The 17,782-nt window shown below is 39.9% G+C and overlaps 1 protein-coding gene across 1 annotated transcript in view; it reads right to left on the reverse strand.

Annotated features, from left to right (window-relative positions):
* Window positions 1-17,782, reverse strand: part of MCM6 (minichromosome maintenance complex component 6) — a gene marked incomplete in the record, with an annotated part of 261,103 nt that overhangs the window by 177,513 nt on the left and 65,808 nt on the right. Inside the window, 1 exon segment of the mRNA XM_044074961.1 lies at window positions 13,681-13,831. Within this exon segment, the coding sequence (XP_043930896.1) occupies window positions 13,681-13,831 (151 nt within the window).

The raw sequence follows: 17,782 nt of genomic DNA on the forward strand, positions 1-17,782 counted from the left end.
TGGGATTTTTTAAGACATAGATAATACTGACCAAGAGAACACTTCCTTTTTCATAACTCTGGACGTTGTGGACCGGTTTACATGCATTCCCCATGACATACTTCTAGCATGGTTCGAGGAACTTTTGGATAGTAAAAATGCTATCCCTTTTAAGGTATTTCGTACATGCATAGTACTCCTGGATTTAATTCTAAAGAATAACTCTATATATTTTCAGGGAGAGTACTACAGGCAATTAAAGGGGTGGCAATGGGTGCACATTGTGCACCCACATATGCCAACATTTTATTATATTGGGAGAACAAGTTTGTTTTTAATTCAGAGTTCCAACAGTGTTGGAATTGTTATGGACATTTTTTGGATGATGTCAGTCTTTTCTGGAATAGTACAAAGGAAAAAATGTATACAATTCTATGAATTCATTTTAAGTACAACAGAATTTTTAAAGTTTACTTATAATGTTGATTCCAGTGTGCTTTGTTTTTTTAGATGTAAATATTCAGAGAGTCAATACAGGTTTTAAATCTAAGATTTACAGAAAAGGAACCTTCCAATACATACGTGCATTATACTAGCTCTCACCTGCCACACCAAAAGAAGGAAATTGTTAAAGGACAGCTGGTGAGAGCAAGTAGAGAGACCTCAGATGAGCATGATTTTAAACAAGAATGTGAACATATTGCAAACATGTTTAAGGAAAGGGGTTACCCAGGTAATTAATTACAAAATATCATTGAAGAGGTAGTTAAAGCAAGGACAACTTTATTTTCACCTATATTAGGAAATACTGAAAATACAGTAAATATTAATAAAGAAAATCATGCAGTTGGGAAACGGTATCAGTCTGCCGTGACAATCACATATGACGGGGAGTTTTATATCAGAAATATTAAGGAATGGAACATGTTAGTTTAACTGATCAGAAGTTGAATTTTGAAGAACCTCTCAGGTTAACATACAGAAAAGGTCGTAATATTAAAAATATTATAGAAGTAGCCAACTACGGCCCACAAAAAAAAACCACAAGAAAGGGACAAGTAAGTGTGGTAGTTGTCCCTATTGTTGTAATGTGAAGGAAAGTGAAAACTTTTTTAAAAAAAAAATAGAGGTAGATTTATTACAACCAAGGGTTTTGCAAATTGTAACACTAGTGGGCTAGTATACATTGCAGTATGTAAAGCATGTGATTCCTTCTATATTGAAGAAACCAAGAGAAAATTAAAGCAAAGGATATATGAACACAATTATGACATGAGGAAAGGAAATGTTAACACCTTATACAAACATACATTAGTATGTGATCCGGTGAAATTCCAGTTCTTTGTTATAAAAGTGGTTCCTGTGGATCCCAGGGGAGGACCATGGGAAGCTGGTTTAGAATACAAAAAGAGAGTTATATTGGCAAATATTAGATGACAGTAGCCCCCTGGTCTGAATGAAATGTTTTCCCTAAAATCTGTTTTGAAATTAAGATCTGCAAAATTATAATAGAATATATATATTTGTGCACATCTATACAATTGTAACAAGATTTTAACTTATTTTATGTTGAATAAACACCTACTATTTAATATGATTAGATATTCATTCCCTTTTAAAAAAAAATGTACCTTTTGTTATTAATTTTACCAACTATCACCAGAAGATGGTGCTATAGCACAAGATTCTCATTTATTATAATTCAGGAGTTTATACAAATCTAAGTTTTATATATATATATATATATATATATATATATATATATATATATATATATATATATATATATATATATATATATATATATATATATATATATATAAAAAAACATTTTTAACATTTGTATGTTATTTATATAACTTACAAGTTTTATTTATTAACATTATATGCATCATTTATTGATTGTGACTTTAGTAACACTTGAAATTTTAGTCACAAGTTTGTTTTTTTATGCTGTTTGACATTACACATTTAATTAAGTGTATTTAATGGGTTGGATGATTTGATTGGATTAAATTAAATTACAAATGCATATATAGGGAGGAATTGATGTGATTACTTCATTCTGATGAAGTTAGCTGACGAAAACGTACAAGACAACTGTAGCAGAGTTACTTGTGTGACGTCTACCTTCTGTGGTTTATTTTATAGCTGGAACAGCTGCACCTATTTTATTAAAAAAAAATATATATATATATATATATATATATATATATATATATATATATATATATATATATATATATATATATATATATATATATATATATATATATCTAGTTATCCAATTCCTGCCATCCCTTTTTTAAACAAGAAACACCTTTATTAACATCATTTACGACATAAGCAATCATACATTTATATACATGAAAACAAACCGTACACAATCCTAGCTGCAAGCATTTTACATCACAAACCATACTGACACTCCCAGTTGCAATTATACATCAATTCTAATCTACCCAATCATTTTCAGTAAAACATTACATGACCACCCTCTTTCAATCTATCTTACAGTTTTAAAAATAGTGACTCTCCACTAAAACTAACTTTTTAGACAGGTAAAACTTAAGTTACCTACTTTCACACCTAACTTATCTAGTGCACACTGCAGTGTTTAGGATAAACCATTTTTTTCATCTTACCTTTAAGCATCCCTTTGACTAGCACTTGCTCTAATACCTGTTGTAAAGCACTAGGAAGCCTTAAACTGATATAAGCACTCAACTCTCCTGGTTAACAAGGAAAAAATTAATCGTAGGCATTAAACAGCCTATAATTGCAAAGTACCATGCTAAGGCAAGGGAAACCAGCTCCTGTACTTTACAAAAAAAGCACCAAACCAGGCATGTCCAAGGGTCAGCTTCCGGGGATTTCTCCTGTCCACATGGTGAATCTGTGCATACTGGGGCAATGCAGCAATTGCCTCATGTACACAGACAACCCTCTCCTCCTACCACCCAACACTACAAAATGTGAGAGTCGCATTTATATAGCCAAACTGGAAGCAAAGCTCTCTCCATCGAAGATTGTGCTAGACAGTCAAGAGAAGGTCAACACCCACACTACACCAAGAAACACATAGCCCTTCTAAACCCACACCAATACCCACACATAGCAACATTAAATGCAACATTAAATGCACATATAAGGAGGCCCTTAACTGTAACCTGCCCAAGCAACAAAGCCCTCCGAAGCTGAAATGCAAACAAGCACCAATCACAACCAAAGTGTCACATAGCTCACAACACCAGTTTGCCACCCAGCAACAGCCCCTAAGGAAAGACAACGTACCCACTTTAGTGATAGGCGACTCTATATTGTCAGGCACACTGACGTCCCACTCACCAGGCTGAACAAGGAGAAAATTAGTCAGGTGCCAGGATCTGCCACAACGCATGCACTCAAGTCACTCAACAAGTACAGATAGGACTCTGTCATGGTCCATGTTGGAGTGAATGACTTGAGACGTACAACCCTGGACTACATGAACAGAGACATGGAAGAGCTCTCAGATCATGTGACCCAGGCAGGTATGATCCTAGCCCCAAGTAGCATCCAGCCTTTGCCCAGAATGATACCACAATACAAGGACAAAATGAATGACTTCAACAATTGACTAAGCTTCTGGTGTGTCATTCAAAGGGGATCCAGTATCTTTCTGCCTGGGATGACATGATCGACAGACCACGATGCTTTGCCAGAGATGGTCTGCACCCGTCGCCCCTGGGATTCAGGTTACTGGCTAAGGCTCTTGCCACCCCAATTGTGCCTTTTTTAGGCAAAGTTCAAAGGACAAAACCACCACCGTAACAGGTACAAGCATGAAGGTAATGCTACTCAATGCTAGAAGTCTAAACCTCAAAATGCACTCTTGATGCACTCCTAAAAATGGAGAACATTGATATCTGTGCAGTAACTGAGACCTGGTTCAAGGCTCCAGAGGGCACCCCTGAAATACTAGGCTACAACTCTTACCACACTTTTTCGGCCACCAAACCAGGATCGAAACACTAAAGGTGGAGAAGTGTCCATATTCACCAAGGATATTCACACCACCAGACTAGTTTCCCAACACAATGAGTCTGAAATTCTCCAGGTGCAACTAACACTAGGTAAGACTGCAATCCAAATTTTAGCTTGCTACAAATCCCCCACCATGACCCAAGATTCTCACTACACCTTTCTAAACATACTGGAAATTATTAAGATACAACCAAACATCCTAAACACTGGGTGATTTCAACTACCCTGTCATTAACTGCGAAAACTACTCGCGTTCCAACACCTTTGCCAAACGGTTCCTGGAATTCATAAATTCCAACTCCCTGGATAAACTAATCCATACTCCCCACCAGGAGCTCCAATATCCTAGACCTGGTCATTACCAACATGGGAAATCGATGCTCCACACCTATGGTCACCCCCTCATTGGTCAGGTCTGACCACAAGCTAATCACCCTTAACAGCCACATCCCACCCTCCAGTAAGAAAACCTCCGTAAAAAACTTCTCCAAAGCCAACTTCATGCTACTCAAGTCAGAAGTGACAAACTTCATGACACACATGCATACGGTAACTGAAAGTTCGACTGCTGAATCCTACACTAAGGCACTGTACGAGTACATCCACTCCTGCATGAATCGTGCCATCCCAAATAGAACCAAGATGCTCTCCTCCAAAAAAAGGAAGCCAATCTAGTCGTCCCCTGCCATAAACAAACTTTACAACAAAAGGAAGAAACTGTTGGCAGGAAAGAGGAAAATCCCAGGATGCAAAAAACTCCCTTACCAGCCTCAGAAAGAAGCAGAGATCCCTTAAAATCCTCCAAAGCTAGTTATGAAAATAAAATTGATAAAGATTCCAAAGACAACCACAAGGCATTCTATAACTATGTCAAGAATCTAAATGGCAATGCTCAGATCTGCTCGGAGCTACAACAGAATGACATTAAATATATTGATCCCAAGGATATTGCCAATTTCCTAGCAGATCAATTCAGTGCCAACTTCACCCCCCTCTCACCCCCTAAATGGCCCAATTCAATACCGGAAGATTGCCAAATTCCAGTAATGGCCACAGGTAAAAAAAAACACTCTCCAAAGCTAAGAATACAGCATCCATGGGACCAGATGACATCCCAGGATGTGTATTACATGAACTACAAAATGAACTGGCACCTCACCTAAGTGTCATGTTTAATCATAGCCTCGCCTCAGGCTTCATGCCACTGAGTGGCGCACAACTACAGTTATTCCACTCCACAAGGGGGGATCCACCTTGGATCCCGGGAACTACCGCCCCATCAGTCTGACAAGCCTGATCTGCAAGGCCATGGAACGTATTATCATGGAAGTTATAAACAAAGACATTGGCAACCTTCAAACACTGGACCCCACCCAGTTTGGGTTTGTGAAGGGCCAATCTCGTCTCCTGAACCTGATAGACTTAGAGTCAGTCTCCAGAGCCACAGACGAGGGTAAGGCAGTCCACACAGCCTATCTGGACTTAGTCAAGGCCTTTGACACCATCCCCCACTCTGGAATCATAGATGGGGAATAATGCCCAGCTTAGTAAGTCTATGTCACTCGATGGGTTGCCAACTGGCTTACTGACAGAACCCACACTGCAAAAGTAGCAGACTCCAAATCCAGCTCCAAACATGTGACAAGTGGAGCACCTCAGAGTTCAGTCCTGGGACCACTGTTTGGCATCTACTTCTCTGAAGTACAGGCCAACACTAAGGGACTCTGGCTAACAAAGTTTGCAGATGACAGCAAACTGGGAGTCATTATTGAATCTCCAAATGTGGATACTCTACAAAAGTCCTTACAGAAACAGATGCTTATGACAGAGTCATGGACTCAAGCTCAACGCCAAGAAATGTATAGTTATCCCCTTTGGGAAAACACATGTACCCGTGAATTACCACATAGGTGGCAGTACACTAAACACCAAAAGTGTGATGAGACTTAGGGACACAGGTGGACAGTGGTCTCAACATAGATAACCACATCGCCACAACAGTCAGGAAATCCTATGTGGCACACCTCATCACTAAGGGCTTTTAATCCAGAAAAAAGGAGGTCATTGTCCCACTGTACTTATCCCTCATTAGACTCATTATAGAATACAACGCCTGTACCTCTCAAGACATCTGCAACAACTGGAAAGGCCACAGAAATACCTCACAAAGAATCACAGAATTAAACAGCAGATGCCCTATGCTGACGGCCTTAAAAAACTCCAGGCCTACTCAGAGGTGATCTCTGCTTAACATACAAAGGCCATGTCAAATCCAGAGCTGTTGGACATGCTACACTTAAAGAAATCCCAATCCTACAGAGCCACATGCTCCAGGGACCAAAACCTTATCACAATAAACAAAACATGCTGGAGGGATAGGTTCCTGACCCAGGGACTCCCCAGACTCTGAAATAGACTGCCCATATATGTCAAGCAGAGCGCCTCTTTAGCCCTCTTCAAAAGGAACCTTGACGATTGGATGGGAGAAAGGAAATCACCCCAGGGATCACATCAGTCGCCCTGCTAGACAGGGGTCCAGGGAAGAAATAGCTAGATAATTGTTATGGCTAGGCTTGTATAGGCCCTAGGGCCGATATATGAACATAGGTAATTTCAGTCCTGCCTTCTTTTAAACCTCATTCCTCCCCTGTATGTACTGTTCCCACAATTCCCATTTTTTTCTATGTAGTTTGCTCCTAACTTTTTCTAAAGATCTCAATGCCAGTTGTTTTAGTAGTAGTAGTTAAAATAGTAACACATAATATAGCTGGTGTAGTTTTGACTTCCATTTTCTAGTAATTGCTTTTTTGGCATCCACCTTACAGCAAGGTCTTACCATGCCTAGGCAATTCAGATTCTGTATCATAGCTCAGAAAATTTATCTCCCTTGTCACACCAATCTGACCGTGCATCCCACACTTCTGACTGTGCATCCCACAGGGAATCCTTAAAGTCTACCAACTTGCTACACTCCCAGAAAATGTTCCCAATTACATGTCTTTCTTCAATACATTTCCAACATTAGCTATGTACCAGAGGAAAAATTCTCCGGAATCTACTTTGGGTATAAAATATCTATGTAAACATTTCCAAGCAAAAATCCTAAATCTTCTAGATTTTGTTACATATTTGGACTTGCATATATCCTCCCATTGTTTCTTTGTGAATTGCTTATCCAATCTCTCTTCCCATTGTTTCTTTGTGAATTGCTTATCCAATCTCTCTTCCCAATCGTAACATCCTCTGATTAGAACATATAAAATATTGTATGATAATTTTTAATGGCAGCTTCTGTTCTAGATTCTACTAAAACTCTACCAGTGCTGGTCTGTCATTTAGGATCCCTCCATTTTTTTCTCCCTTGCCTATACTCCAATATCAATCCTTGATAGGGAAGGCAATCTCTAACCAACAGTCCAAATAAATTCTTGGCATCTTCCCATTCTATCATTCTTCCCTCTCTAGTTATTGGCTCCAAATACCTTGCTTCCTTTTCTATTCTCTCCAAAAATTCAGCCCCCCTCTTGCCTATTGTTTATAATCCCCAACTGCAGTCATCCCTATCAGCAGAATCTCCTTTCTTCATTCCTTTGTTGGCCTAGTTCTTAGCCTACTTTCTGCTACTTTATGGATATAATATTCTGTATGATTGTTATTCTTGTTAAAGGCCTGCATCCAAAACCTCAGTCTTTCCTTGTTTGAGCTTCCCAGTTTCAACATCATCCCTTTCCACTTTTAATAGTTTTCGGCTTGTGCTATGTGTAGCAGCCTTAACTATATAGCTCTGAAATACCCTTCAAATTGGGTAATCCCAATCTGCCTGTTCTGCTGGAAGAATCAGCTTATCCCACTTGACTCTTGCCATCCCACCAACATGTCCTTCAACTCTTTATTGCTATCCACAACTTCTCCTCTGCTTGATAAAAATATGCCTGACCTGTGTACAATACTAGGGACCAAAAACATTTTGACTGCTTGCATCTTACTATCCATATAACAAAGCTTCCACTTTCTCTGTTTCTGTATTGTCTTTTGTTTAGTCTCTTCCCAGATATCCTTAGCTGCCACACCAGAATCATTTTTAATCCATACTCCTAAATACTTCATTTTATCATATCTCCATAAATAAGGATATTGCTGAAACAATTCATGTGTGGGTTTAAATCAAATTCCTATTTCTTCATCTACTACACTCAAACATGACGGTACTAATCACCTGCCTGATCTCAAAGGGCAGAGTATCCCAGAGGATAACCCTCTCCAACTGAGAAGCTTTTATTCTTAAATTTCTAGGACTCCTCATCATACACTTATTATTCCTTGACACATTAACATCTCAGTATTAAAATAAAACTTTCATCTGGCAGCATCCCTGGGCACTTAAATTTTTATCAACATAAGGTCGCTCTCAGGGGTCTATAGCTAATGACTAAAGATTTGATGTCTGAAGTCTTTTGAGATACAGGTAATATAGCAAATGTGGAACACGAGGCCAATACTTTTTGCATTATTCCAAGCTATTTTACCGTATTTACGGAGTTAACTCTTACTGAACCGCAATACACGAAGACTGGTCTCATGCAAGCCTTAAGCAGTTCATGATTTTCTTCTTCCTACTTGTGAGCTTTTCACCCATGATTCCATAATGCCTTCCAACTACCCCATTAGCTTGGCGGTCATATTTCAGTTTACTACAATGCCCCACTCTTTTACAGCTTCACTATTTGGCAGTAATTACTTGTCTACCACACATCAGTAGTGCTAGTTTCCCCAACAGTCAGCAATACCTGAAAAAGTCTCAACATTTACCTGGGAGAAGGCGGTCTGAGGCTACATATCTATCCAGCCGATTAATGGTAAACTTAAAGCAATCAAACGTTTCCTAAATTTCCTGGACATCTCCTAAACATCTTAAGTTTCCCTACAGAGGATGCAAATCTGAAAGAATGCAGAAATGCCATAGTTCTCCCCTTCATAACTGCAGCCCCTCAACTGGCCCAAGAAACTACAGTCTCAGATTCACCATCCTCATCTGTAAAGTAGTGGAACAATTACAAACTTATCATACAAGCTTTGCTTTGTCACAATTCAACTTACCACAAGGGTACAAGTGTGTGTGGTCACTTGCTCCTCATCAAGTTTGTTTAGCCTAAATAACAGCATGTTAGCACAGAGACTCACCAGGGTAGGGTCAGCAAGCTGGAAAAATCAGAGTACTCCTGAGCAGTTAGAAAAGGTGAAGAAACTGGAGCAGTGGCACCCACCTTGGACTCCCAAGTTTCTCAAGTTACGGAGGGAATGGAGGAAGGGAATCAGGGCTACAGCACTGACTACACACTTCTATGGCAAGTAGCCTATTCAGCTCTCTTCACCTTGTGCGGGTCATAACAGAGAAAACTCCCACAGCTGGACCAGTCAAGAGTGGTGGGCAGTAGGCTCTCTCTTGAAAGAGCAGAACATGCCTTTCAGTACGGAATAGGCACATCATACACTTACTAGGTAGATCACATTCACCCTAGAATGCTTTGAGGTAATGTGGGCAAAGAACCAAATTGTCTGCACCTATGAATTCTAGGCAGTAACTTGTTCAAGGAATTGTTGCTGTGTCACTTGTTGAACAGGGTCTGACTGGACCCTCTTTAGTTCTACCATAAACCTTGTAAACTAATGCACACTGCCATCCACTGACCATTCAGAAGTGATTTGTTTTGTTAAAAGGAGGGAACTTTTGTTTTATTTTGTTTTTCAGTGGGGCAGAGCATAGATTCATATGGACCCTATTCAGGCTTAGCCCAGGAGCACTAAGTGACATGGTCAGAGTCAGAGGCAGGCAAGGTCTGCTATATACAAAATCCTTCCCCTTTATTAGAAGTCTAGAAAAATCCAGGGAGTCAGAGTTGGACTACTTGGATCAGGGCCACTTTTGGAATGAGACAGGTTAGTGCACAGAGTCACCCACACTTGTATGTTCTCAGTCAATTGTTCTCTTCGCACCAGAGCATGGAGTTAAGAAACTCATCTAGCTGAGGTAACAGCAATAGGGTATAAGGTCCAAATCAGAAATGTTGAAGTGTATCATGGTGGTGTGTTCAAAGCTGAGTATGGTTAGTCTTTACCAACACAAAAATAAAGTCCCAGGTTGAGCCAGAGTTCTCCTGTGAGGCTCAAGGTGAAGGATGTCCTTCAGGAATTGAATGACTGTTCACCTTGACACCAGGATATCAGGCAGAAGGTATTAAACACCCAAGCTTTTTTGTCTGGTGCTCTGAAACAGAATTTCCTTATATGTCCATTTCTCAAAGAAGCAAATTGAGGTCTCTTGTACACCCAATCTCTGTAAGATTAAGAAAGATTCCTACCTACATTATCTTGTACAAATCCATTAAAATCCTACTCAACTAATCCACCACAGAGTTCTACTGTAGTAATATGTAGCTGGCTTTCATGAACACACTAAACTCCAGCATCTGTTCTCAGGCCTGCATATACAGTCTGCAAAGATAAGAAAAGCATGTACCCCTCATTGTGCGACACATACAGTGATGCTGACTTCAGTGCGCCCCAGGTTTTCACACTGTCTTGAAAGCTTGAACAGACATTTTTTAGTTATACATTTTCTTCTCTCCCAGACCCAAATGCCCAGCACGACAAGGACCAAGGTATGGGTACCACAGGCAAATGTCCAAACAGCCGGTGGTCAGGGAGAGGTAGGGCATCCCCTCCAAGACAGCCTACCACCTCATTCTGCAGTTACTTCATCCACCAAGTCAGTTCCCCTCCTTCTATAGGCCAGAACTCGTATAGAAGATATTCTTCTGGCAAGAATTATCTGGCCATTCTGACAAGAGTTCACAAACATACATCTTAAAATGCGTCAGGGAAATCTGCCTTTGCCTGCAGTAGATGAGTTTTATTATGAAATCAAGTACTGGTCCTCCACCACAAATGTCAGATTCTCTCCACAGCCATAAAAAAGGGATAACTAAGCAGGCACTGCTGAGATGTAGTGTCATCAGCAAGGCCCAAACGCTTACAAATGATAGCTGGGCTCCCAGCAGCTATCTTGAAGTTGGACATCTTTAGCAACATGTTTTTAAATATAATATAGTCAGGATCTGTCCTTCCTGGGTAGGGGAAGCAACCTTCAACAGAACCATTTGGACTCCTGGGACACGTTTTATGCCTCCTTGTGTTAAAAACTCTTCTACTAGTAGACAAATAACACGCTCTTAGCCTTTTGGAACTAGTGTTGATCTCGTTTTGTGATCTGACGAAAAAATAAATTGTGGGTTTTAAAATGTTTCCCCCAATGGTTACAAGTCCATGGTTATATCTGTGCAATGCTGCATTGAGGTAATAAATACCTACATGAAGCACAAAAACTCAGACCTGTAATAACCTAGAAGATGCAGGTCTGAAGCTATACTGAATCATTAAAATTCATATGTAGTAACAGTTTGAGCAGTAATTATTTACTTGAAGTATTTATGCATTTTGGGCAATTGCTCTGTTACCACCACAAAACCTCTGCTTAATCCCACAAGGAAATGAAAGAACTGAAGCAATGTACTGCCAGCAGGGCACAGCCACTGACCCCATGTTCTTGAAGGGTGCATGAAGTATATAATTGCTACTGGCAAGAGTGACAGATAAGTGAATGAAACATTTAGTTTGCAGGTGGCTTGTTCTCATTAGGATACTGATGCTACCAGAGGTCCCAGTGGTGGGAGCACAACAAGATAATGCATTAAGCAGGTTTATGTCTGCATCTGTATGGGACTTCATTGCACAAGAGGATGTACAAGCTATCACCATCATTGTGAGGACCCAGAACACGGAATACACTATGTGCACTTGCTTATGAAGGCTGCTACCACACAGTGCTTTGGCAAACCAAAAGCCTACCCTTATGATACGTAAAGCACAGGTCCCTAACTCAGCATTTAGATGCAAGGTCAACTACCAGAAATCACTGTTCTCTATTCAAATGTCAAACATGGAAACTAGTTTTGACTTTCAGCTCTTGCTTTCTTTACAGCTATCATCCTTGACAGTTTCTCTCTGTGAGAAACAAGTTGAATCTACATACTTCCACTGCAAAGCTCTAGGTTGGCACACTTAACCCTTTTAAAAACTATCACAGTACCGAATAGTGACAGAAATTGTGACAAGCAGCCATCTCCATGGCACAAAGAAATAAACCTAGAGCTAACAGCAGTGACCCAGCTCAAACAAAACTGGGCAAGAGAGTCGGCAAGATGCTCTATCCCAGCCTACTTCCCCCCACAGGGGGAAATAGCACATCAGGTAGCACTGGGTCAGTATCTTAGAATATAGCTAGCACATGTACAGAAACAGAACCATCCACCCGCCAACTTAGCCCGGCATAAAGCAGAGTTCAACACTGCCTTCAGCAAAGCAGTCACAGGGGTAATGTTGACTATGGTAAAAAAACATGTCTCATAGCAGCCTGGATGCATCAGCTCAGAAGAATGGGTGCTGATAAGTTGGTAGGTGTGAAGAAAAGGGATAACATTAAACATGCTGACAAAACAAATCCAGATTCCTGTTATTCATCAAGAAAAAGCACACGTAAACTTGTGTTCAGTGGAAGCTGCATTCATTCAGCAGTAGTTAAGGTGAAGGCAACTAGTGTATTCATTGTTATTGCTCACAGCTAGCACTCTAGACGTCCGCTTGATGTACTGTCCCTGTGACCACATTGATAGCATTCACCCCACAGATACCAGATGAAAAATATCCTTAAAGAAAAACACAGCCTGGCTACGTGATGCAGAGGAATGAAGCCCCAACTGCAATACAGGCAACCTGGGTTTGATTACTGGCCACAGAGTTGTAAGATCCAGGCAAAAAAAGAGGGATGGGGTAAGGCACTCTAGCCTCTGGAAGGAAGGGAGGAAAGGGAACACTTGGCCCACAGAGGAAGTGCATTTCCCCTAGTCGAGACTAAAGCACATGAAGTGGTTTCCTCAGTGTTCGGGTTGCTAGCTGGCAACCACCCTTATGGAAATCAGGGGCAACTAGCACAGAAAACCTCAAAAAAATCACCTTGGACAGCTGTCTGAATGATTGCTCCTTCTGGTCAACTCTTGCCATGATGATGGAGGAAAATGAAACAAGGGGAATATAGAATGCCAAGTAAGAGTTCTTGAGCAGGTTAAAATTTATGATAAATGGGAAAAATATGACTCGTCATCAGTACTACAGTAGTAGCTTTTTTCTGCACCCACTCAAAACACACCACTTCCCCATTTGCCATGAGAAAGGGAAAAATCTACAGAAGGAGACCTTGAAAATATATGCAAGGTCATCTCTCTAGTCCCTCAACATTACTTATGTTTACAAAACTAAGAAACATAAACGCATCAATAGTTAACAATTACAGTCTTAACCAACCAGGTACACTTTTTTGTACTTGTTCTCAGTTGCTAGCAATAGCACTTGTGCAAATACCATGGGCTTGTTGGGCATTACATTTAAACAAGATACTAAGTGCAAATTTCCACAGAGGTCAGCTACACCTTTTTTGGAGTACACCTTAAAAGTGTTTTGTTCAGTAAAGTCAGAATTGCTGCCTACATCATTTGAGAGCATGGTCGGCAATTAGAAATTACAGCAAACTAAAGCTCAATGAAGCTGAAGTGTGGTATTTACCATGAACAGTGGGAAACAGGCTGGTGCACAGATTGTGATAAAGGTTCTTATCCTGGCTCATTTCAAACACTTTCTCCCATTCTTTCACAGACATCTGATTCTTGATGCTCTCTGCAGTTTGTTCTTCATCTCTGAGCTCCTTTCCGCCAAACTAAAGGGAAAATATAAATTTTAACAACCAAAGCACATTTGTGCAATTACATAATTACATTTACCTTCATAAACGCACAAAACTGCTTTCCTATACAGTCCAACAGTAACTCAGAGGGTATTAATAAGCTTCATCCTGTAGTCATCCAGTTCCTCAGTTTCTACGAAAGCTGCGTCAGTAAGCAAGCTACTTAACCAGATTCTTGAAAGAGGACACTCCCTTTGTTGCCTTTCTTGCCAGAGAAGTAAATATTGTGGGAAGAAATATCCAGGGAATTGTTATGGCTAGGCTTACATAGGCCCCAGGGCCGATAGCCTAGTACCAACCTATGATGTGGCTGGAGGCAATTTGTTTTGTATGCATTATAAGCAGTTATTGAGACTGGTTATTTTTCAAATCTCAAATCATGATAGTGAACAATGTTCTTAAAAATGAAACAAAGGACGGTTAAGCTGTTTAAAGTTTGAAGAAACCATTTCAATTTTACATTTCTGATTGCTAAAAAGTATAACAGTTTCATAGTTTCATAGTACTTTAATCTGGAAATCTACTTATCAGATAAATCAAAACTTAATTTTATATTATTCACTATGTTTAACTGCTGTTAAACAGTGAACATAAGTTTTGATTGAGCAATAAAAGAATCCAATTTCATATACATATTTTATTCTTCAGTGTTAAAAAGCCTAAATTGTTAAACTACAGTGCTATTTCCTTATCTTGGTTATACAACTATGCACAGTTACTGTTTAGGTCAGTTCATAATTAGAAAACAAAAAACAAACTTCTATTCCTCCTTTTGTAACATGCAGCTCATCTGGTGTGAAAGCTGGCTATAATCAATCTATTATACAATGACCCTCCATTAATATTCCAAAACTGTCTATTTTAACTGTGGAGCATTTCTCCCCGGGCCTCTGCTGTAAATGGACCTACGTCCAGTCGGATACTCCCAGTCAAATGTAAATAAATAAATAAGAAAATAAATAAAAAGGTGCATGCTGATTGGCCAGCATGCCAGTTGTAAATCCCACAATATACCAACGGAAAAAGGTCCAGTCACCAGGAATTTCCATTTTTTTAAACAAATAAAAAAAAAAAAGAATAAAAATGGAGCAACTGAGACTTTTTCCTCCATTGCTTCCATTTCAAAGCATTGATGTACTGGGTATGCATGGGACACAAGTCCCATACGCATGCTCCGTACATCAAAACAAGGAAGCAGTGTACCACAACCAGCAGAAGAACAGTAATGCGCTGTTATACAAAGACATTAATTAAGAAAACTATGTTTGTTCTTAAAAAATGTCATTTTATAATAGCAATAACAGTCTCCGTGGCTGCGGTATATTGAAATTTACCCACAGTTGGCTTCACCCTCGTGATTAAACCACACCAACCGTGGGTAAATCTTCAATATATCACACCACGTCATCGGTTATTGCTTTAATACACAACACAAGAATGCTAAGTAAGTGATCACAGGGGTCAGAAGATGCGTAGTCATTTTAAAATTACTCTGGCAAGCAAATATCATTTTAAAAGCAAACTTCCTTTCATACCCTTCTACACATGCCAGTTATAAAAAACACAATTAAACGCCAAGCCACAGCCTGCACCCTGAAATACCACATTTGCCACTCTGAGGGACCTCCATTATCAGGATCCGCCATTTTCCACTTCCTATTTCTTCAGACCTGATGAAATATGGACACGCAGCATAAGTGAACACTCCTCTACTTAACACATTCTACATTAGTGCTTTCATTAGAAATATGGCAGTTTATGTGCAAGGTGATTTACTGTCCTCAATGCAAATATTTGGGTCAGATTCTGTATCTGTACCATACAGTAGTAATGCAATTTAGGAGCAGTGAAGCATCAGTTATACATAAAGACTTGTGTGCACAATGTGTATCTGCAATATGGAAATGACAAATCTGAACTGAATTATTTACACTGTTTAGTAGCATAAACTAGAAATTTTCCTTCCCATATTACATATGAAACTGGCAACGTCCAAGTTATCAGCCCACAAAAATAAACTCACCCATGATGCCACCTTAAGAACTCGACTTCTCACTACTTCTCTCAACTCACTGAGGTACACAAAGAAACACTGCGGTACACAAAGGAACACTGCATGTTTTTAAAGTACCTCTTTTCATCACTTCCCTGGAATTCCCCCAGGACAAACAAATGGAAAGTGTCTCTTGCTCACACAGGGACACAAAGGTATTCTCAACCAGTTTTCAGCAACTTCAACTTAGACTTAAGGTTAGAGTACAACTAGTTCTCGTCAATGCACAAAGAATTCTTATGAATCACATTAGTCCCCCTCATTGGCTTCTGTCCTTTTAACTTAAAGTTCTTTCCTCTGGAGGGTTGGTATCACCTTCATCTAGTTTTAAACTTGGGTTGTTCCACAGGCTGGACTTTTATGAACACCAAAAGTATCAAGTAGCTTTACTTTTTTTTTTAAATCTGCACCCAACTTATTAACAGCCCCTCTCCCTTTTCTCAAATTACCGGTCAGCCTCTGTGTTCCCCCAGCCTGCCTGCATGGTAGAACAGTCAGGGGAAGGTGGGAGTCCATTGTGTTAGTATGTGGGTTAAACCCTAAAGCTGCTGAAGGCAGTTACATAAACACAATGCTGGGATCACGTTTGTGCATATTTCCATAACCACACAGCCCCTAGCTACAGCATCGTGTGCGGTTTTGTAAGCTACCACTTTGTGCTCAGCCCCTTCCCTGTCATTACACCACCTGTTTAACAAGTGGCAAGAATGACACACCGAATCCACCCCCCCAGACAGGGAAATCAGACATGCACCTTTTTCTTTATCCTTCCCCAAGCAGACACCTAGGTTGTTGCAGGCTCAGAGTTAGGGCTTCATTCTTCTGCATCACAGTCTCGGCTATTAAAAGCTCTACTTCATCATAGTCTAAAATATCTGATCCAATTTAATTAAGGAAAAAGAAGGCAAAGGAATAACAATGTTCTGTACCAAAACTACCTTTCATTCCTGTAACTGTGCCTTTGCATGCCACTACTTTTGAAAGAGCTACCTGTGGCCCTCCACCTCCTACTGTGCTGGTTTCCAACATGCTACAGAACTTCACACTTCAGATGCTTTCTCATCGGACAGCAATAGAGACTTTGAATTACAGCAAAGACTTTTTAACCGACAGCCAAAAAGTAAACTAAATAGCAAATCTGGTGGGCCAAGTTAGCAAGATTTTAATGTTTTTACTGTATGGTAATGTTAAATATCTTCAACTAAGGCTTCCAAAATGTGCTGTCGCTGCTAGTTTAGTTTACTTAGTTCAAGAGAGCTTTTATTTTTGCCTTTCCCCTTCATAAAATGTAGAACACACAGAATTGACCACTAATTAACACTGTACTGGGTGCTTTCATCAAGGAACTTCTCCCATCCCTAAAACACACTTCAGGGTTCAACTTGGGGACTGGCCTTTTGACAAGATGGTGGCTTTTAAAGCAAATTTAACTTGCTTACAACTCAACTAATTTCCTTTAATGGGTTGTTCTTCCTCATGTGTACCTAAATGCATGCTGATACTTATAATCCCAGTGATTGAACCCCTCCACCTACTGGGGGATCGACAGACACACATGACAGGGACTAAAAGATGAGGAAAAATACCAGCACCTCTGAAACTTTCCTGTTCAATAGGAAGATCCAAGAGGTCTGCAAGATTCAGTCTGAAGAGTTAAAACTCAGTAAGCACAGTGTTCTCCCTTGATCTTTACCATATATGTGAGAAGTTTCTGTTAAGAAAATTAGTATTTTTTTAATTGCATCTCCCTATCCAACTCACTTAGCCCTTTGGTGATTCCTGGGTTATGAACATCCACCACGGATCCCCTATCACTCCTTGCCAGCCTCTCTCTGATATGATCTCATCTCTGGGGGAGGGGGCCTCAACTA

Source organism: Protopterus annectens, chromosome 6.part0 (assembly GCF_019279795.1).
Source record: "Protopterus annectens isolate FY-2018-M chromosome 6.part0, PAN1.0, whole genome shotgun sequence".
NCBI lineage: Eukaryota > Metazoa > Chordata > Ceratodontiformes > Protopteridae > Protopterus > Protopterus annectens.